Source organism: Procambarus clarkii, chromosome 2 (genome assembly GCF_040958095.1).
Source record: "Procambarus clarkii isolate CNS0578487 chromosome 2, FALCON_Pclarkii_2.0, whole genome shotgun sequence".
Lineage (NCBI taxonomy): Eukaryota > Metazoa > Arthropoda > Malacostraca > Decapoda > Cambaridae > Procambarus > Procambarus clarkii.
Window position 1 is genome coordinate 13,169,919 of NC_091151.1, and position 24,090 is coordinate 13,194,008.

The 24,090-nt window shown below is 40.2% G+C and overlaps 1 protein-coding gene across 1 annotated transcript in view; it reads right to left on the reverse strand.

Annotated features, from left to right (window-relative positions):
- Positions 1-14,160: 14,160 nt before the first annotated feature.
- LOC123751041 (methyltransferase-like protein 27) overlaps positions 14,161-24,090 on the reverse strand; it is a 91,623-nt gene continuing 81,693 nt past the window's right edge. The window contains exon 7 of the mRNA XM_069328226.1: positions 14,161-15,052. Within this exon, the coding sequence (XP_069184327.1) occupies positions 14,975-15,052 (78 nt within the window). The 3' untranslated portion in view covers positions 14,161-14,974. The remainder of the gene's footprint in view (positions 15,053-24,090) is intronic.

The window sequence follows — 24,090 nt, forward strand, 5'->3', positions numbered from 1 at the left end:
AACACCTATACCCCCTATTAGACTATTTTACAGGAACTTCTTTTCCACAGCTCATAAAACGGAGGAAAGGGTCCTGAAAGATATTGTTAATAGAAACGTTATCCCTACAAACAAAAATCAGAGGATACAACTGACGATTTACTATAAAACCAGAAAAACGGCCAGCCTACTCATGAGAAACTCTCCAGACACAAAACAGAACGCTTTAAAAGAGACTAACGTCGTCTATGCCTTTAAATGCCCTCTTGGGGACTGTAAGCTCCAAAAAACCCAGTATATAGGCAAGACAACAACATCTCTTTCTAGGCGTTTAACAATGCATAAGCAACAGGGCTCCATTAAGGAACATATAATCTCTTCCCACAACCAAACCATAGCCAGAGAAATCCTAGTAAACAACACAGAAATCATCGATAGATACAGCGATAGCAGGCGGCTTGACGTTTGCGAGGCACTACACATCAAGAAGTCAACACCAGCAATCAACAGCCAATTATTGCACAACTATATTCTACCCACCTCTAGACTCCGCTCCAATATAGAAGCATCAAGAAATATGGACCAATAGGCTTTCTACAAACACTTCTATTCAATACCCATTGTTTCGTGTTCTGTCTTGTGTTGATGAAATTAATACCCTATTAATACCACCTCTTGTTCTGTCTTGTGTTGATGAAATTAATACCCTATTAATGCCACCTCTTGTTCTGTCTTGTGTTAATGCCACATCACCCCTTCCACCTCACTCAAATGTAGATATAAAATCGGAGATGCGTAAGTTCTATTCAGTTGTGTATTTGTGAACTAAAGTCTTTGAAAATGTAATAAGTTTTACGAAACGCGCTCGTGTCGCGTCAGACTAGAAATAAAAATGAATTTTGGAGAACTGATTTTTGATTTACCTCCAACAGTGAAAAGAAATGTACGAAAGATTGAGAAAATTCGTGTTAGAATTATTAATCTTACTTTTTCGGTCATATTTAATAATATATGTCTACAGGAAAGACTGCTACCAAAATATACTAATATATACATATATATATATATATATATATATATATATATATATATATATATATATATATATATATATATATATATATATATATATATATATATATATATATTTATATATATATAGAAGTGTTTACCCGCATCATCGGTTATTATAAGAAGAGGAGTCGGGATGCGAGTACCTTTCTACACACCCTGTCAGAAAGACTACGGGGAGATCTTCTCCCCCCTCTCTAGGAGACGTGGGATGAGAGGGGGAGCGATGAATGACATACGTACATTCCAAGCGCCTTATCTCAGATCTGGTGGTGTTTTTTTTGGAACCTTAGCTGGCTTGGCTCGACGAGCCATACCATTTTTCATGAAAACTGTAACGCCGACTGCTATCGATTTTGGGAAAAATGTTCTTGGTGATTTAACCAGTGGTTTAATGATTTTGTAATCCCTAACGAATTTACTAATCCATTTTTTACTGGGGCAACCGCCAAGGATAAAAAATTTATGTCCGATTTAAAAGGTAAAGGATTGTCAATGTGTTTTCCCCTACTATTAGACGTAACAACCCTAGACCAATACATATTAGATAATATAGATGTGCGTCTAAGATTGGAGCTCTCTCCAGATGCTTGGGTGCTAAATACAAGTGTGGACGATGGCTCTAAGTATCGCTTGCATATGGATTATGCTAAGTTGTGGGTAACACGAGTGTTCCCCTACCCAAGTGCTTACCTAGCCTTAAACAGCTCACTGTTAGCATCCCCCGACCCCATAACCTATACTTTCAATAAAACCATTTCTAAAACATATGTCCTAGCAGGGAATCAAACTAGTCTCTTAATTGATCAGCCTTGGGCGCAAGTAATTCCTCACAAGATATTCATGGTAATTGTACCAATGAATTATTTCGCTGGCCTTCACCAAGGTAATGGATTATATTTTGAAAATGCAAAGCTGAAAAATATTCCTATGTATTTGAACAATAATGCAATTTACCGAATTGGCGGTGATTTCGACAATCATTATTCCCGCCTTTATTACGAAACTTTGAAGACCTTAGTGTTAGAGCGTGATTCACTACTAGCCTATGACACTTTTAATAAGGGGAGATCAATATTTGCCTTTGACTTAACCACCATTCAAACAAAGGATTCCCTCCCTGTGGAGAAATCTGGCAACTTGCGTATGGAGCTTGAATTTGGCGGTGGTGTTACATATAACAGACTGGTTTTACTGTTTGGGGAATGACCGGGGTACTATCCATCAATGGGCAGTTCCATGTGACGTGCGAGCTTAAAAACATAATGAATTGTTATGATATAAATATTAATTTAAAAAATAATCTAGGGGATCGAGCGCTCTACGTAGGGTGTTATAATGCAGACGAGATAGAACATTTAAATATCTCATCAAGAAAACCTATCGTCCTCATAACTAATATATTACCATCACACAGCAGATTAACTATGGGACATTGGGTAGCTATTTATGTTGATAAAGTTAAACATCGAATGTTTTTTTTCGATAGTTATGCAATGTCGGCAGTTACTTATGGACATTATTTTCAAGGATTTAATAAAACTAACAAAATAACAAAGGTGTTTGGAATGTGCTACAGACTCCAGAGTGATTTTACTCTTGCCTGTGGCTTATATTGCGTCATGTTTGTCCATAGGGTGAGTCACCTGGGGTTGCCTTCAACAGTACATTACTTACATAATGTATTTTCAAGCGTTAATTTAAAATTAAATGATAAACGTGCCCTCGCTTATGCGAGACGATATTTTCCTATGAAACATCATTGTGTTAGGACATTTTGTAGAGGTGTAGGGGTTGGTTCTTATAGGTGGTGTAGAGAATATTTTTGTTAGCTAGGCAACCTACCTAACAAGGGGATTACCCCCATATAAAACCCCTCTCACCCCACAACCTCCATAGAAGACCTCCAACCTCCTCATCCTACAAATGGAAGGCGTCTCTCCAAAAACACCCACAGGAAAGATTGAAGTCCTTGAAGGGCCTGGTTAGTATTACCCTCACTTTCTGGTAAAGATTTATTTTTTTTCCCACAATAGAAAGTTTGTACAACCTCTATTTTACCTCTTCTTTTTTCAGTGCAATTCTTAGGACCCGTCCACATTTGTAGAGTAGTAATTCTACGTGGGAGGTCTGCCCCAAACAAGATGCTGTTACGTAGCCTAATTGTTGATGCCTGCTGTAGACGACACAAGGTCGCTCCTGCAGGGGGAGAGGTATGTCCTAGCCGTTCTTAGAGGAAATAGAATATTTTTCAAATAAAAGATATAATCCTATAAATTATTTCCCTCATCCTTTCCAGAACACATCAGATGTGGGGCAGAAGGAAACTCGTCCAAAAGACAACCACCCAACTCACCCCACACCCCCAAGAGAGGGGGGAGGGGGTCAAGACCTCCCCCCACTCACCACAGATGGGGAGACGTCAGAATTCTACTCAGATGAGGATGGGGAGGTGGAGGGGAGTGAGGAATAAGAGTGAGGAAAACCATAACTACAATTATTACCTATAATAATTAACTTCTTATACATCATTTGTGATTTTTACCTAATAAAGCATTAATAAATTCTTTGATTTTTTTAACCCCTGGGGAAGATTTATAATTTAATACTCCTATATAAGACCCACACCACCCCACTGGGTGTGGAACTCTGTTACGGTAAAGTCAAGGTCATTAGGTGTGAGGAAGGGTACGGGCGACCACCCCTACTGAGAGGAACCTGTTTTACACCTGCGCCATAGAGGAATGTGGGGGGTGTAACTGGCACTCACCCATGTGTGTTTATTATACAAATAAATTCATTTTTACTTAAATATACTGTCATACTTTACTGTATAAATGAACATGATCATAGTGGTACATAATAGATACCTATCTTCACTGTTTTTTCGACTGCTACCACTCACTCCTTGGGTGACCTAATATGGAGTGGCACTATGTGGCACCCCGCTTCTGATTTTCTTATCTGATTGCCCTACGTAGATGGGGCTATCTGTCACCAAAATATCTACTGAGGAGATTTCAGCAAATTCAACTTCAATAATAAACAGATAAACTGGGAGAAAATAAACCAGGACTTCTCAGAAATAAACTGGGAAGAACAGCTAGAAAATGCAAACCTGAACCAGTGCCTGGAAAAAATAAGCTCAGTAGCACTAGAAATATGTTCAAACCGCATACCTCTAAGAAAAAAGAGGAAGAGATGCAGATTGGAACAGGAACGTCGTTCCCTATATAGGCGAAGAAAACGAATCGCGGAACAACTTGAGAGTCGCACCCTATCTCAAGAACGGCGAAGAAGGTTAGGTAGAGAAATAGAAACAATTGAAAGGAAGCTACAAGAATCATACAAAACCCAGGAGAGGCAAAGAGAGCAAAAGGCCATCAGTGAAATAGAAAGAAATCCGAAATATTTTTTCTCCTATGCAAAATCAAGATCAAAAACCACATCTAGTATCGGGCCCCTGCGAAAGGGAGATGGAACTTTCACCGATGACAACAAAGAAATGAGCGAGCTACTGAGGACGCAGTACGACTCTGTTTTCAGCGAGCCATTAAACACACTAAAGATTGATAACCCAAATGAATTTTTCATGGATACGATACCAACATCAAATCATATATCAGACATCACCCAATCCCCACTGGATTTTGAAGAAGCCATAAACAGTATGCCTATGCGCTCTGCACCAGGCCCAGATTCTTGGAACTCCATATTCATAAAGAACTGTAAAAAAAACACTATCGCAGGCCCTCCACATTCTGTGGAGACAAAGCCTAGATACTGGCGTTATTCCTGATATACTAAAAACAGCAGAGATAGCACCACTTCATAAAGGGGGAAATAAAGCAGAGGCAAAAAATTACAGACCAATAGCACTAACATCGCACATCATAAAAATTTTTGAGAGAGTGCTAAGAAGTAAGATCACAAAATACATGGAATCACAGCAACTCCATAACCCTGGACAACATGGTTTCAGAACAGGGCGCTCTTGCCTGTCGCAGTTGCTGGACCACTATGATATGGCATTAGATGCCATGGAAGACAAAGAAAACGATGATGTAATTTACACAGATTTCGCAAAAGCTTTTGATAAATGTGACCATGATGTTATTGCACATAAAATGCGTTCAAAAGGAATTACCGGAAAAATAGGCAGATGGATCTACAATTTCCTGACCAACAGAACCCAATGTGTAATAGTCAACAAAATAAAATCCAGCCCATCAACCGTGAAGAGCTCAGTCCCCCAGGGTACTGTGCTTGCTCCAGTACTTTTTCTCATCCTCATATCGGACATAGACAAGAACACAAGCTATAGCACTATATCATCCTTTGCAGATGACACTAGGATCTTCATGAAAGTAGGCAACATAGAGGACATGGCGAACCTCCAGTCAGATGTAGATCAGGTCTTTCTATGGGCTACAGAAAATAATATGGTGTTTAACGAAGATAAGTTCCAGCTCATGCGCTATGGAAAAATGAAAATATAAAAACGGAAACCACGTACAAAACTCAGGCAAATCATAATATAGAACGAAAAGGCAATGTAAAGGATCTGGGTGTACTCAATAATAATACATACCAGTTGCGTTGCTCCTGGGAGTATGGGTTCGAGTCACTTCTGGGGTGTGAGTTTTCAGTTGCATATTGTCCTGGGGACCATTCAGGCTTGTTCGCATTTGTGTTCCTCACGTGTGCTCCAAAGAATGAGGTGATTTGGTAAAATGCTATGCCCAAGATTACCATCCGAGTGCCGGCGGTGGGGTGGTTCAAATAGCTTCGGCTATCACCTCATTTTGTCCGGTCGTGATGGTCAAGTGGATTAAGGCGTCTTGTACATACCAGTTGCGTTGCTCCTGGGAGTATGGGTTCGAGTCACTTCTGGGGTGTGAGTTTTCAATTGCATATTGTCCTGGGGACCATTCAGGCTTGTTCGCATTTGTGTTCCTCACGTGTGCCCCAAAGAATGAGGTGATTTGGTAAAATGCTATGCCCAAGATTACCATCCGAGTGCCGGCGGTGGGGTGGTTCAAATAGCTTCGGCTATCACCTCATTTTGTCCGGTCGTGATGGTCAAGTGGATTAAGGCGTCTTGTACATACCAGTTGCGTTGCTCCTGGGAGTATGGGTTCGAGTCACTTCTGGGGTGTGAGTTTTCAGTTGCATATTGTCCTGGGGACCATTCAGGCTTGTTCGCATATATATATATATATAAGATATATAAATATATATATATATATATATATATATATATATATATATATATATCTATATAGGAGATATATGTATATATATATATAATATATGTATATATATAAACATATAGATATATATATATGTATATAGATATATATAATATTTATATATATATATATATATATATATATATATATATATATATATATATATATATATATATCTATATATATATATATATATATATATATATATATATATATATATATATATATATATATATATATATATATATATATATATATATACGAACAAGCCTGAATGGTCCCCAGGACAATATGCAACTGAATTAGTTATATATATATATATATATATATATATATATATATATATATATATATATATATATATATATATATATATATATATATGCGAACAAGCCTGAATGGTCCCCAGGACTATATGCGAATGAAAACTCACACCCCAGAAGTGACTCGAACCCATACTCCCAGAAGCAACGCAACTGGTAACTACAGGGCGCCTTAATCCGCTTGACCATCACGGCCGTCAAAAGGAAGTGATAGCCGAGGCTATTTGAGCCACTTCCCCGACGGCAACTCGGATGGTAATCTTGGGCATAGCATTTCACCAAATCACCTCATTCTTTGGGGCACACGTGAGGAACACAAATGCGAACAAGCCTGAATGGTCCCCAGGACTATATGCGAATGAAAACTCACACCCCAGAAGTGACTCGAACCCATACTCCCAGAAGCAACGCAACTGGTAACTACAGGGCGCCTTAATCCGCTTGACCATCACGGCCGTCAAAAGGAAGTGATAGCCGAGGCTATTTGAGCCACTTCCCCGACGGCAACTCGGATGGTAATCTTGGGCATAGCATTTCACCAAATCACCTCATTCTTTGGGGCACACGTGAGGAACACAAATGCGAACAAGCCTGAATGGTCCCCAGGACTATATGCGAATGAAAACTCACACCCCAGAAGTGACTCGAACCCATACTCCCAGAAGCAACGCAACTGGTAACTACAGGGCGCCTTAATCCGCTTGACCATCATTTGGTGAAATGCTATGCCCAAGATTACCATCCGAGTTGCCGTCGGGGAAGTGGCTCAAATAGCCTCGGCTATCACTTCCTTTTGACGGCCGTGATGGTCAAGCGGATTAAGGCGCCCTGTAGTTACCAGTTGCGTTGCTTCTGGGAGTATGGGTTCGAGTCACTTCTGGGGTGTGAGTTTTCATTCGCATATAGTCCTGGGGACCATTCAGGCTTGTTCGCATTTGTGTTCCTCACGTGTGCCCCAAAGAATGAGGTGATTTGGTGAAATGCTATGCCCAAGATTACCATCCGAGTTGCCGTCGGGGAAGTGGCTCAAATAGCCTCGGCTATCACTTCCTTTTGACGGCCGTGATGGTCAAGCGGATTAAGGCGCCCTGTAGTTACCAGTTGCGTTGCTTCTGGGAGTATGGGTTCGAGTCACTTCTGGCCGGGGTGTGAGTTTTCATTCGCATATAGTCCTGGGGACCATTCAGGCTTGTTCGCATTTGTGTTCCTCACGTGTGCCCCAAAGAATGAGGTGATTTGGTGAAATGCTATGCCCAAGATTACCATCCGAGTTGCCGTCGGGGAAGTGGCTCAAATAGCCTCGGCTATCACTTCCTTTTGACGGCCGTGATGGTCAAGCGGATTAAGGCGCCCTGTAGTTACCAGTTGCGTTGCTTCTGGGAGTATGGGTTCGAGTCACTTCTGGGGTGTGAGTTTTCATTCGCATATAGTCCTGGGGACCATTCAGGCTTGTTCGCATTTGTGTTCCTCACGTGTGCCCCAAAGAATGAGGTGATTTGGTGAAATGCTATGCCCAAGATTACCATCCGAGTTGCCGTCGGGGAAGTGGCTCAAATAGCCTCGGCTATCACTTCCTTTTGACGGCCGTGATGGTCAAGCGGATTAAGGCGCCCTGTAGTTACCAGTTGCGTTGCTTCTGGGAGTATGGGTTCGAGTCACTTCTGGGGTGTGAGTTTTCATTCGCATATAGTCCTGGGGACCATTCAGGCTTGTTCGCATTTGTGTTCCTCACGTGTGCCCCAAAGAATGAGGTGATTTGGTGAAATGCTATGCCCAAGATTACCATCCGAGTTGCCGTCGGGGAAGTGGCTCAAATAGCCTCGGCTATCACTTCCTTTTGACGGCCGTGATGGTCAAGCGGATTAAGGCGCCCTGTAGTTACCAGTTGCGTTGCTTCTGGGAGTATGGGTTCGAGTCACTTCTGGGGTGTGAGTTTTCATTCATATATATATATATATATATATATATATATATATATATATATATATATATATATATATACATGTATATACATGTATATACATGCGAACAAGCCTGAATGGTCCCCAGGACAATATGCAACTGAAAACTCACACCCCAGAAGTGACTCGAACCCATACTCCCAGAAGCAACGCAACTGGTATGTACAAGACGCCTTAATCCACTTGATCATCACGACCGGACAAAATGAGGTGATAGCCGAGGCTATTTGAACCACCCCACCGCCGGCACTCGGATAGTAATCTTGGGCATAGCATTTTACCAAATCACCTCATTCTTTGGGGCACACGTGAGGAACACAAATGCGAACAAGCCTGAATGGTCCCCAGGACAATATGCAACTGAAAACTCACACCCCAGAAGTGACTCGAACCCATACTCCCAGTAGCAACGCAACTGGTATGTACAAGACGCCTTAATCCACTTGACCATCACGACCGGACAAAATGAGGTGATAGCCGAGGCTATTTGAACCACCCCACCGCCGGCACTCGGATAGTAATCTTGGGCATAGCATTTTACCAAATCACCTCATTCTTTGGGGCACACGTGAGGAACACAAATGCGAACAAGCCTGAATGGTCCCCAGGACAATATGCAACTGAAAACTCACGCCCCAGAAGTGACTCGAACACATACTCCCAGAAGCAACGCAACTGGTATGTACAAGACGCCTTAATCCACTTGACCATCATGACCGGACAAAATGAGGTGATAGCCGAGGCTATTTGAACCACCCCACCGCCGGCACGTATAACGATGTATATACATGTATATATATATATATATATATATATATATATATATATATATATATATATATATATATATATATATATATATATATATATATATATATATATATATATATATATGACCTACAGTGGAAACAAGCCTCTCTTTCCGTAAGACTTGGGGGCCTCGGAGTTCGAACAGCAACGCAAATCGCTGTTCCAGCCTTCCTGTCCTCTTTATCAGCATCCGACGACCTTGTGAAGGAAATTCTACCTGCCCACTTACATCAGCTGGCAGGTGTACATGATCCCAATTTTACACGCTGTGCCACAGAGTGGGCCTCTCGTGCAGGCCAATCACCTCAACCACCATCCCCAAAAGCCCACAAGCAATCCAGCTGGGATGGTCCCATTGTAGACCAAGTTGCTGCAGAGTGCCTGGGTGCTGCAACAACACAACACGACATTGCTCGCCTCACAGAAGTAGCAGCACCACATGCAGGGGCTTTCCTGTTAGCAACCACAATGTCGGCAACTGGCACGCGTCTCACACCACATGCCCTCCGAATTGCTGTGGCCCTCCGCCTTGCTGCCCCAATCCACACCAGATATAGGTGTATTTGCGGCGAGGTGGTGGCTGACAGGTACGGCCACCATGGCCTACTCTGCCAAAGCACAGGGGGATGGCACTCGAGGCACAGTGAAGTTAACGACATCATCAAGAGGAGCCTCACCACAGCTGGATGCCCAGCTGAAAGAGAGCCCCGTTACCTAACGCCCCGTAACTCTGATGCTCTTATTGGTCGCCCGGATGGTATCACAGTGAACCCCTGGAAGAATGGCAAGCAGTTGGTATGGGACTACACGTGCGTATCAACCCTGGCTAACACCTACATTAACCTCAATGTTGCACAACCAGGTGGCGCTGCCACCCACAGGGAAGCAGCCAAATCCCGTAAGTATAGAGAACTGGATCACCACTACAATTTTGTCCCCATTGCTTCTGAAACACTCGGCGCCTGGGGTAAAAGTGCTACCAGTTTTTTGAAGGAACTGGGTTCTAGGCTCATTGAAACGACAAGGGACCCGAGAGCTGCAAGCTTTCTTTTCCAGCGCCTCAGTGTGGCGATACAGAGGGGAAATGCGCACTGCATCCAGGGTTCCTGCCCGCCATCTGAGGTGCTGGAGGAACTCGACAACCTATGATAACCATCTTTGTAACCCATATGTAACTCCTTTTTTGTAACAAAGTTCAAATAAAGTAAATATATATGTGTACATACAAAAGAATGGGGGTGGTAGGAGAAGATAATATTAGTGTTCAGTGAGAAACCACAAGGTCTCCTCTGAATACTTTTTATTTTCTTCTCCGAGGCTATGGGTCCCCACATTGGCACCAGAGGTGGTACCCTCACAAACTTTTATATATATATATATATATATATATATATATATATATATATATATATATATATATATATATATATATATGTATATATATATATATATATATATATATATATATATATATATATATATATATATATATATACTGTATATATATATATATATATATATATATATATATATATATACTGTATATATATATATATATATATATATATATATATATATATATATATATATATATATATATATATATATATATATATATGACAATGTCAGACCACGGAGGAAAAATGAAACAGGAAATTTTCCTTAAGTACTTTCGTATATTAAATACATCTTCAGAAGGTGACCTTCTGAAGATGTATTTAATATACGAAAGTACTTAAGGAAAATTTCCTGTTTCATTTTTCCTACGTGGTCTGACATTGTCACATTCTTAATCACGTGTTTATTTTCGTGATATACACACACACATATATATATATATATATATATATATATATATATATATATATATATATATATATATATATATATATATATATATATATATATAGATATATATAGATATATATATATATATATATACATATATTATATATATCTATATATATAGATATATAGATATATATATATAGATATATAGATATATATATAGTTATATAAACCATTGGAGAAACCATTGAAGCCATTGAATGCCCCAAAGAATGAGGTGATTTGATAAAATGCTATGCCCAAGATTACCATCCGAGTGCCGGCGGGGAAGTGGTTCAAATAGCTTCGGCTATCACTTCCTTTTGTCCGGTCGTGATGGTCAAGCGGATTAAGGCGTCCCTGTACATACCAGTTGTGTTACTCCTGGCAGTATGGGTTCGAGTCACTTCTTGGGTGTGAGTTTTCAGTTCTATATAGTCCTGGGGACCATTCAGGCTTGTTTGCATTTGTGTTCCTCACGTGTGCCCCAAAGAATGAGGTGATTTGATAAAATGCTATGCCCAAGATTACCATCCGAGTGCCGGCGGGGAAGTGGTTCAAATAGCTTCGGCTATCACTTCCTTTTGTCTGGTCGTGATGGTCAAGCGGATTAAGGCGTCCCTGTACATACCAGTTGCGTTGCTGCTGGCAGTATGGGTTCGAGTCACTTCTGGGGTGTGAGTTTTCAGTTGTATATAGTCCTGGGGACCATTCAGGCTTGTTTGCATATATATATATATATATATATATATATATATATATATATATTTATATATATATATATATATATATATATATATATATATATATATACATATATATATATATATATATATATATATAGAATATATATACATATATAATCCTAAGTTAGGCATAACTTAGGATATCTATAGCTGCAGATATCGTTGCAGCTTCCTTGCGGATATTTGTAACAGCTGCCCTGGGAACGAAGCGCCGAAGTGTATTATCCACGGCAATGAGTCTCACTCCTCAATCCTTCTACTTAAAGGCTCAAAGGGATAACACCACTCCCTGGTGATGCTGAGAATAATGGATGATAACTCCACCCCCCAGTGATTCTAGGGTGAGGAGTTATCCATTGGGATTCAAGATTTTTGTTGACCTGATTACATCCGACTTGGGCAGGAGTTCGGCGAGGTCAATAATGGAGATTCCAGGGCACACTCAACCTTTCACCGTATTATTCCATTCACTAGATGAAACATACAACATTTGTACCAGCATTATATATTCGAGTCAGGAGTCAACTGTTCCAACTAGATGAATTAAATCAAGTGTTAATGAAAATATATTTAAAAAAAATTCTAACCTCTCTATATGTGGAAATGAGAGTTTTTGTTTTTTTTTGTAAATCAGGTAGTTTTAAGAAGATAAAAATAGCCAGAGATATCATAAAGGTGTAATGGAGGAAAAAAATATTATTATTGTTTTATTTTAATCTTTACAGTGGAAAATTTGTGATTAAATTTACAGATGCAGTGAAGGAGATATAACTGAAAAAGTTAGGTATAATTCAGGATATCTATAAACCAGAAAGATATATCTAACAAAGTTAGGCCAAACTCAGGATATTTATCAACCTAAAAGAAAAACATGAACTCCAGCCCAAGTTCGAGTATTTATCACCATTCAGAAAAGGTCAGAGAAAAACTTAGTAAGCCCAATAAAGTATTAGTAAGTCTCTAGGGTCTGAATCATGGATGGTTACAAACATGACCCCCGGGATTCCAGGGGGCCAAGGTCCCTGCGGCCCGGTCTCTGACCTGGCCTCGGAGAACGTGGTTACAATTCTGGTGAAGTTGGATATAGATCACATGCATCCAATTGTCGACCAGTTAGTTAAATGTCCATAGTGGGGAAGTTGATAGTCAGTCTTGGTTAACATAGCTGCTCTCTTTCTTTTCTAGCATATTAAAAATTGCTGATAATAAAAGTATTTATAATAAAGTAAACCCTACCTCATGAGTGACTGTTATATAAACTAGTACCATAGAAAAGGAAGGAAAGTATGGCATGTTTATTGCATATGAAGCAAAGGGTCAATTTAAATGGAAAAAAGACTGGGCTTGAAAATAATATTATAAGTCGAACGCCCCAGGGATTGCTCTTGTGAACTCTTCTCTTTATTATCTACATAAACGACTTAAGAGTTGGCGTTACTGACGACATCAGTAAACTTCCAGATGATTCCAAAATAGGCAACATCTTAAATTTCATTGAGAGTGCATTGCTTCAAAGTGACCTGAATAAACTCCTGTATTTGCTAAAAGTCTGTAACTGCAGTTTAAAGCAAATAAATACAGAGATCTTAGCCTAGAAAATGAAAATAGAGGCACTATATTAGTTCAATAATGTCAACATCATGAGTTAATTTTGTGACAGTGATCTAAGCGCTTTGATTATTGGGAATCTTAGACCAATCAAATAATGCATAAGTACTCGAAATATAGCAACATTATGCTGGGAGTCATATTTGAAAGTGTTAGTAATAATTCCTCATCTGTTATTCTTCAGAGTTATCTCACCCAGAGTTATCTCGCCCGGCTTGGATTATCTCAGCCATGTTAGGCACGACTTGGATTATCTCAGCCATGTTAGGCACGACTTGGATTATCTCAGCCATGTTAGGCACGACTTGGATTATCTCAGCCATGTTAGGCACGACTTGGATTATCTCAGCCATGTTAGGCACGACTTGGATTATCTCAGCCATGTTAGGCACGACTTGGATTATCTCAGCCATGTTAGGCACGACTTGGATTATCTCAGCCATGTTAGGCACGACTTGGATTATCTCAGCCATGTTAGGCACGACTTGGATTATCTCAGCCATGTTAGGCACGACTTGGATTATGCAAATCAGTTTTGGGCATCACGTTATAAGATGGACAAAATTTCAAAGGAGTTGAACGAAAAGTTACTTTGTCTTTCAACTTATGATTTTATCAACTTTGTCAACATATCAACTTTCTTTTAACTAAAAAAATAATTATCCTTATAATAATACAAATAAGGATCGTCTTGTAATAAGATGATGGCAGTAAAAATCTCCCACGTGAATAAAGAATAAAGAAACCATTTACTTTCGTTAGTAAGAAAATCAATGAGTGACATCAATGAAGTATTCAAGTGGTTGTTGAGCTACAAAGGGGATATTTATAGTGTATAAAATATATAGATAAACCAGAATGTGAAACAATGGGTTTTAATTTAATTTAAAAAAGTTTTGATTGAGGAAGTCTGCCGAATAGTATATCAGAGGTTTGTGCGTTGGACCGTTTCAAGCGTAATCTGGATCAATATATGACAGTTTGTGGTGAGAGTAGACGTCCCAGCTGCTGGTAGGAACCTAGTCACATCCTGGGTGATGGTGAGAGTAGACGTCCCAGCTGCTGGTAGGAACCTAGTCGCATCTTGGGTGATGGTGAGAGTAGACTTCCCAGCTGCTGGTAGGAACCTAGTCACATCCTGGGTGATGGTGAGAGTAGACGTCCCAGCTGCTGGTAGGAACCTGGTCACATCCTGGGTGATGGTGGGAGTAGACGTTGCAGCTGCTGGCAGGAACCTGGTCACATCCTGGGTGATGGTGGGAGTAGACGTTGCAGCTGCTGGCAGGAACCTGGTCACATCCTGGGTGATGGTGGGAGTAGACGTCGCAGTTGCTGGCAGGAACCTGGTCACATCCTGGGTGATGGTGGGAGTAGACGTCCCAGCTGCTGGCAGGAACCTAGTCGCGCACAACACGATAGATGAACACCACTGCATCACTCTTCTTGTCATAGTTCGGCACCACCTTCTTTACTTTCTGTGGAACACCAAAACGGAAAAGTTTACCTTTCGAGTGTAAATGATATACGAAAATTACACAGGTAACAAAGTAAACTGGATAGAGTTAGTTTTATGGGAAAACATAAATCTGAACAAAGGTTAGAACATTCTATTGTACAGATACACACTGTCAGTCTTATATAGATTTTACACAAAAGTAAGTGTAGTCGACAAATGATGAGTCAGTCATTTCCCTTCTTCCCTCCCACCTTCTCCCCTCCCTAATTCTCCCCTTCCACTCCTCTCTACCTCTCCCCTTCCATTTTCTGTGTGTGTGTGTGTGTGTGTGTGTGTGTGTGTGTGTGTGTGTGTGTGTGTGTGTGTGTGTGTGTGTGTGTGTGTGTGTGTGTGTGTGTGTTTTGCAACGATGATAAAACAACACTTAGTAATTTTCACCTCATTAACAGCGCACAACCAGGCTGCCACACAAGTTTTCAACTGCTTATATATATATATAATATAATACACTAGCAGTACCCAGCCACGGCAACCTTCCCTGTGCCCCAGTCCTCCTCACCATTTCCCCCTCACCCGCCTTCTCGGTCTCCTAACCATTCCCCACTCCACCATCCCCTTGTCCTCCCCACCATTCCCCACTACACCATCCCCTCTTCCTTCTACTCCCCTGTCCCTTTCTCCTCCCCACCATTCTCCATTCCCCCCATCCCCTCGTCCCCACCATCCCAAACTCCCCCGTCCCCTCGTCCTTCCCTACCATTCCCCCTCTCCCTTGTCCCCTCTTTCTCCCCACCATCTCTCACTTCCGTCTCCTCGTCATCCCCACCATTCCCCACTCCCTCATCCGATGCCTTCCCAAATGGTCTGATGTTCCCATCAGAATATTGGAAACATAAAGTGATTTGATGTTCCCATCACAAAAATATAAGAAAAACAGTTAATAAATGAAATGAAAATTTGAAAACAATGAAATAATAAACTATGCTCACGAAATGAACGATATGGTAAACAACACAGCTCAATTCCAATGCAATTCACACAAAATAATTAAATTAAAATGAAAATAAATCAAAATCTTTGAAAATTCAATTTATCAATGCAATCAGAAACATTGAAATGGAATTGTACCATATTTAGTATAGCATGTGTGTTGCTCTTACATGCAAAAGATGGCGCTGTTTTTCAAGAACAGCATCGTTTAACCTGTCATAGGTGGGCATCTATACTTATACTTACGAAATGAACGGTATGGTAAACAACACAGCTCAATTCCAACACAATGTCACACAAAATAATTAAATAAAAATATAATAAATCGAAATCTATGAAAATAAAATTTATCAGTGCAATAAGAAACATTGGAGTTGAATACGTGATATATAGTACAGCGTGCATGTTGCTATTATGTGCAACAGATGGCGCTTTTTTTCAAAAACATATGTTTTTACCTGTCACAGGGGTGGCATCTATATAGTAGGTATATAAAACCATGCGCCTATTCAAATGCAATGTTGTCACAATTTCAAAGCAATCAGTAAAGAGGTTTCAAAGATTTTCCTCACATGAAAAACACATGGAAAAACACAGTTTTACAAAAAATGAATGTTTTTTTTTTTTACCGTCACAGACGTGACATATATATTGTATGTATATAAAAACCTGGCCAGATGCGAATAGAACGTTGTGTGACAATTTCAAGGCAATCGGTGAAGAACTTTCGGAGATTAGCGATTTTGAACAAACGAACATTTTCATTTTTATTTATAACTAGCAGTACCCGGCCACGCGTTGCTGTGGCTCAGCAACGCGTGTGTGTTGCTGAGCCTCAGCAACCTTTCCCTGTCTCACAATCCTTCCTCCCCCATTCTCCCCCTCCCCCGTCACCTCGTCCTCCCAACCATTCCTCACTCTCCTGTCCCCTAATCTTCCCAGCAATTCTCCACTTCCCTGTCCTCCCCACCGCTTCCACCCTCCCAATCAATTTGTCCTCCCCACCATCCCTCACTTCACAGTCCCCTCTTCCTCTTAACCATTCTCCACTCCACCATCTCCCACTCCTCCGTCCCCTCGTCCTCCTTACCATTACCCCCTCCCCCGTCCTCTCCACTATCACCCACTGCCCTGCCCCCTTGTCCTCCCCACCATTCTCCATTCCCCTGTCCTCTCGTCCCAAAGATCTCCAACTCCCTCGTCCCCTTGTTTTCCCCATCAATACCCCCTTCCCTGTCCCCTTGTCCTCCCCACTATCCCCCACTTATGTCCCCTCGTCCTACCCACCATTCCCCACTCCCTCGTCCGATGCATTCCCAAATGATTTGATGTTCCCATCAGAAAATTGGGAACATCAAATGGTCTGATGTTCACATCTCTGAAATATAAGAAAATCAGTTTAAAAAATGAAATGAAAAGCAATAAAAAAATAAAGTATACTCGCGAAATGAACGGTATGTTAAACAACACATCTTAAATTTCAATGCAATGTCACACAAAATAATTAAATCAATATGAAAATAAATCAAAATCTATGAAAATTAAATTTGGCAATGCAATCGAAAACATTGAAATGGAATCGTGTCATATTTAGTATAGCGTTTGTTGCTGTTACATGCAACAGATGACTGTTTCTTAAAAAAACGTTTTTACCTGCCACAGGTGTGGCATCTGTACTTATTCTTATGAAATGAATGGTATGGTAATCAACACAGCTCAATTCCAATGCATTGCCACACAAAATAATTAAATCCAAATGTAAATAAATCGAAATCTATGAAAATTCAATTTATCAATGCAATGGGAAACACTGAAATGGAATTGTAACATATTTAGAATAGAGTGGGTTATATATATATATATATATATATATATATATATATATATATATATATATATATATATATATATATATATATATATATATATATATATATATATATATATATATATATATATATATATATATATATATATATGTCGTACCTAGTAGCCAGAACGCACTTCTCAGCCTACTATGCAAGGCCCAATTTGCCTAATAAGCCATGTTTTCATGAATTAATGTTTTTTCGACTACCTAACCTACCTAATCTAACCTAACCTAACTTTTTCGGCTACCTAACCAAACCTAACCTATAGAGATAGGTTAGGTTAGGTTAGGTAGGGTTGGTTAGGCTCGGTCATATATCTACGTTAATTTTAACTCCAATAAAAAAAATTGACATCATTCATAATGAAATGGGTAGCTTTATCATTTCATAAGAAAAAAATTAGAGAAAATATATTAATTCAGGAAAACTTGGCTTATTAGGCAAATCGGGCCTCTCATAGTAGGCTGAGAAGTGCGTTCTGGCTACTAGGTACGACATATATATATATATATATATATATATATATATATATATATATATATATATATATGTCGTACCTAGTAGCCAGAACTCACTTCTATGCCTACTATGCAAGGCCAGATTTGCCTAATAAGCCAAGTTTTCATGAATTAATTGTTTTTCGTCTACCTAACCTACCTAACCTAACCTAACCTAACTTTTTCGGCTACCTAACCAAACCTAACCTATAAAGATAGGTTAGGTTAGGTTAGGTAGGGTTGGTTAGGTTCGGTCATATATCTACGTTAATTTTAACTCCAATAAAAAAAATTGACCTCATTCGTAATGTAATGGGTAGCTTTATCATTTCATAAGAAAAAAGTTAGAGAAAATATATTAATTCAGGAAAACTTGGCTTATTAGGCAAATCAGGCCTTGCATAGTAGGCCGAGAAGTGCGTTCTGGCTATTAGGTACGACATATATATATATATATATATATATAGGTAGCGTTCTGGCTACCTAGTAGCCAGAACGTACTACTCAGCCTACTATGCAAGGCCCGATTTGCCTAGTAAGCCAAGTTTTCCTGAATTAATATATTTTCTCTAATTTTTTTCTTATGAAATGATAAAGCTACCCATTTCATTATATATGAGATCAATTTTTTTTATTGGAGTAAAAATTAACGTAGATATATGACCAAACCTAACCAACCCTACCTAACCTAACCTAACCTATCGTTATAGGTTAGGTTAGGTTAGATAGCAGAAAAAGCTAGGTTAGGTTAGGTTATGTAGGTTAGGTAGTCGAAAAACAATTAATTCATGAAAACTTGGCTTATTAGGCAAATCGGGCCTTGCATAGTAGGCTGAGAAGTGCGTTCTGGCTACTAGGTACGACATATATATATATATATATATATATATATATATATATATATATATATATATATATATTGCTCGAAAAAAACGCCCACTACATCTGATTAATCTTAGTATGTGTTGTGTACCCTATTAAGCCTTATTCTACTCTTTTCTCCTTTATGCCTAACTCTTTACCCCTTATGTATACCTATTGTTTACACCTGACCCCATTGTTCGATCCAGTTGTATTCACCTGACCCACTATTAGTATAAATATAATGTCCTGTAATGTGTCATCACTTGAGAATGAACCATGTAGGTTCGAAACGTTGTGGAATTTTATAATAAGTGTAATACATTCTATAGTTGTTTACTTCTTTTTCTTCACCTCGAAAAGGAACAAGAGTTTTGGAGTACTCCTCCTCCAACTAAACCCTGGTGCAAGAGCACTAATTAGAGGGTTAGAAGCCCTGAATCAGAAAATAGTTAATACAGAACATGCTGTCATATTCAATGAGACATAAAAGAAAACCTGCTGCCAGTATACACAAATATTTACCCACTTGACCCAGCAGTCCGCAACGCAGAGTTTACCTATAGGTACAGGCAAGATCTCATACGGCATCAACTGAACACGTAGAAGGAAGCCCTCCAAACCCTAACAGAGCAAGCTGAACATCAGTTAAATAAATGGACCCAGTACGACATCCCCAACCAACTCAAGCATCCATCAACAGTGAACTATTAAGCCTAAAACAACAACACAAAACTCCTGCAGAAACGAAGACACTCCGAAAGCTGACAGCCCTCAACGGTGGACAGTTAAAGATCCCTCGTCCAAAAGATGGCTACATTAACCTAACTACTCATAATCTTAACCAGGACCAACGAGACCTCTTGAATCTTGGTCTAAACTGCCAATTCATATCAAGACCAAAGAAGTATCAAAAACGCCTTGAAATCGAAATGCTTCTTGACGACATCCACAAGTTAGAAGACAACAAAAAAGTCATCACCACTGACACTTCAGGCTGAACTACTAACTGAAGCGGGGAAAAAAACGAGGAACATACTCATCAACAATCTTAACCCTACGATTCAAAGAAGCAGCAAAACAACTTAAAAATCGGGAAGATGTTACAATAAGAAAATTCGACAAGACAGCAGCCTATGTGTTGATTCCTACCGAAGAATACATGAATAAAATTAGCGACCTCCTTAGTGATGGCACCAAATTTCAACGAATCACGAGGAACCCTTTGGAACACCTTAAACGCAAAGTGAACAAAACTATTACTGCAATCAAAGCAAAGAAAGGTAGTGTTCATTTCACTAAACTTCAAGGCGACTGTGGCTTAGGATATGCCTATGGCAATGTTAAGACACAAACCAGGTAGCCCACTAAGCCCAATAATCAGCCAAATACCAACTCCAACCTATCACCTGGCAAAAAAAACTTAACGAACTCCTTACTCCATACACTCCAAGCATCTAGAGTCTACAATCATCAGCAGATTTCCTAGAATTAATCAAAACAACACAGCCCGATACTTCCCTGGACGTCTAATCCCTGTTTACCAACGTCCCAGTCGACATCACCATAGAAATGATACTGGACAGGGTATACAGAGACGAGAGCACCATCAAATTAGACATATCCGAGTCATACTTGAAGAGTCTTCTCGAGGCATGTACACAGGAAGCTCCTGTCATCAGTCCGCAAGGGGACATGAATCTACAAACAGACGGAGTAGCAATGGGCTCCCCCTTAAGGGTGTTACTCGCAATTTTTTATATGGGAACCATCGAAGACAGAGTCTTCAGTAGTAGACAAGGTGCAAACAGCACCTTGGGAATACTGTATACAGCATCTTGAGAAAATTGGGTACAGCACCTTGAGAACATTATATACAGCACCTTGAGAATATTGTATTCAGCACCTTGAGAACATGTATATATCACACTGAGATCATTAAATACAGAACCTTGAAAACATTATATACATTGACTTGCAAACACTGTATACAGCACCTTGAACACTTTATACAGCACCTTGAGAACATTGTATGCAGCACTTTGAGAATATTGCATACAGCACCTTGAAAATATTTTATACTTAACCTTGAAAGCATTGTAAACAGCACCTTAAGAACAATGTATACATCGCTTTGAGAACATTGTATATAACACCAATAGGAACGTTGTATACAGCACCTTTAGAACACTATTCCTTCTCTCTCAACCCTCTCCCTCCCTCTCTCTTTCACTCTTACCCTTTGTCTCACCGTCTCCCTCACTCCCCCCCCCATCTCTCTCTCTCTCTCTCTCTCTCTCTCTCTCTCTCTCTCTCTCTCTCTCTCTCTCTCTCTCTCTCTCTCTCTCTCTCTCTCTCTCTCTCTCTCTCTCTCTCTCTCTCTCTCTCATCTCTCTCTCTCTGGCCCCCCCCCTGCTAACCCTATCACAACTTAGTCACAAATTGGACAAACGTGGATGGGAAACGCACCAAGGAAACAGGGAAAAGTCAAAGTGACCAAATGATGGAAATATTCGCCCAAGTTTGGGAGGACATCAGGAGAGAGATGCATGATATGAAGAATACACTAAGCAACCTGCAAATCAAACTGACAGCAGCAAAGGAGGATATGAAAACCCTCACAGAGAAATAATACTGAGGCTCAGAATCAGATAATCATCCAAAGAGAAGATGTAAATGGTTTATTGGAAGGAACCACCACTGTACATGCAACATTTGCAGAAGTGGTGAGAAAGAGCTCAGAAGCAATGTCCACAGTGAAGGAGGTAGAAATGAAAACAGCATCCTCACAGGAAGCAGCAACTTGCACTAGTCAGCTGCTGGAAAAAAAGATCAGTGGAAACAGTGGGCACTAAAGAACAGGAAGGCTCCAGTAGGACAGAATGGAATGGCAAGGACAGAGCAGCAGTGAATGAAATATTAAAGGAGATAAAGATTAATGGGGCTGAACAAAGCATTCAGAAGGTTTTCAGGTTAGGGTGGTACAACAGGGACAAAGACCGTCTGTTAAAGATAAGTGTTTGCAAACAAGACCCTGAAGGAGAATATTCTAGCAAGAAAGAGTCAACTGCAATATGTGAGAGAAAACAAAAAAGTATTCCTCCAGAGGGACATGATGACGGAGGAGAGAGCCGTGGTGATAGAAGCAAGGAAGAAGCACAGGGTGAGAGGAGAAAACCATGAAATCCCAGCCCCCAATACAACATTCCCAGAGGTGAGGGAATGTTGTGTTGCATCCAACACAACAACCAGCATCCCAGCAACACCAGACGGAAGGCCATCACCGCCACCTTCCTCCACACAGAAACCCTCCCTGTCTTGAACCCTCCCTGCCCCTACTCAAATGCTCAGTCAACCCTCTCTCCCCACTATACCCATCCTGTCACCTCTCCCCCATTCCCACCATGTCCCCCACTCCCCCCTTTCCCTTTCTGTCCCCTCTCCTCCTTCACCCCCATACCCTCCCTGCCCCTGCCCTCTCCCCTACACTCCATATCCTCCATGTCCCTCCTCCCTCCTTACCCTCATACCCTCCCTGCCACCCTTTCCCATGGCTCCTTAGACCCTGTTAACCACCTAACAATTCTTCACACCTATAGAACAGTTTCCTCCATCAACAGAATCCTCACTAAGAAGGGGATATGAGAATGAACAGAAGAAAGTGAGCTTCAAGGCAATGAACACTAACATAGATGGGATTACAAATAAAACAAGTGAACTTGGAGAATGGACACTAGAAGAAAACCCAGACGTAATAGCGATCACAAAAAAAAGCTAAAGAAAATGATAACAAATGTAGTGTTTCTGCAGGATTACTATGTAGTGAGGAAAGAGAGAAAAGGAAGAGGAGGTGTGTAGCTCTGCTAAAAAGACAAGGCTAGAGTTTTGAGGAGATGGTTATTCAGGGCTGTGAAGGTATCAGTGACTACATAACAGGTACCAAAGCAATTGGAGGACAAAAACTTACAGCAGTAGTCAAATATATATAATCCCTACCAAATGACAGTAGACCCAGACAGGAATATGATAGAAACAACATGGCCGCCATTAATATAATAGAGATAGCAGTTTATGTCACTAGCAGGAACGGATCTGGACTACTAATCTTGGGAGTCTTCAACCACAGGAAGAAAAATTGGGAGAACAGAGACCCACGTGGAGGACCAGACACATGGATATCAAAGCTGCTGGACGTAGCAACAAACAATTTTTTAACTCTACACATCAAGGACCGACAAAAATTAGAGAAGATGATGAACCAGTTATGCTTGATGTGATATTTACCCTAAATGAGTCAGATTTATGAACAGTTAAGTTTGGAAGCCCCCTTAGGAATGAGTGATCACAGTGTATTGATCTTCTAGTACCTGGTAGAGCTAGGATTTATCTCCACAAAAAAAAGAACTAGAAAACAAAGGGCTGGCATACCGAAAGGGAAATTATGACGAGGTGAAAAAATTCCTAAGCGATACACCATGGGACACGGAACTCAGAACTAAGTCCATGCAAGGCATAATGGACTATGTGACCCAAAAGTGCCAGGAGGCAGTAAACAAGTTTATCCCGGCCCAAAAGGAAAAAAAACGAAAAGATAAAGAAGAATCCGTGGTTTAATAGGGCATGTATGGAAGCAAAGAAACTAAACAAAAGGGCGTGGAGGAACTTCCGAAATAACAGAACACCTGAAGACAGAGAGAGTTACCAGGGAACCAGGAATGTGTATGCAAGTGTGAGAAGAGAAGCAGAAAAGAATTATGAAAAGATATAGCAAATAAAGCCAAGACTGAAGCAAAGCTACTCCACAGCCACATCAGGAAAAAAATAACAGTGAAAGAACA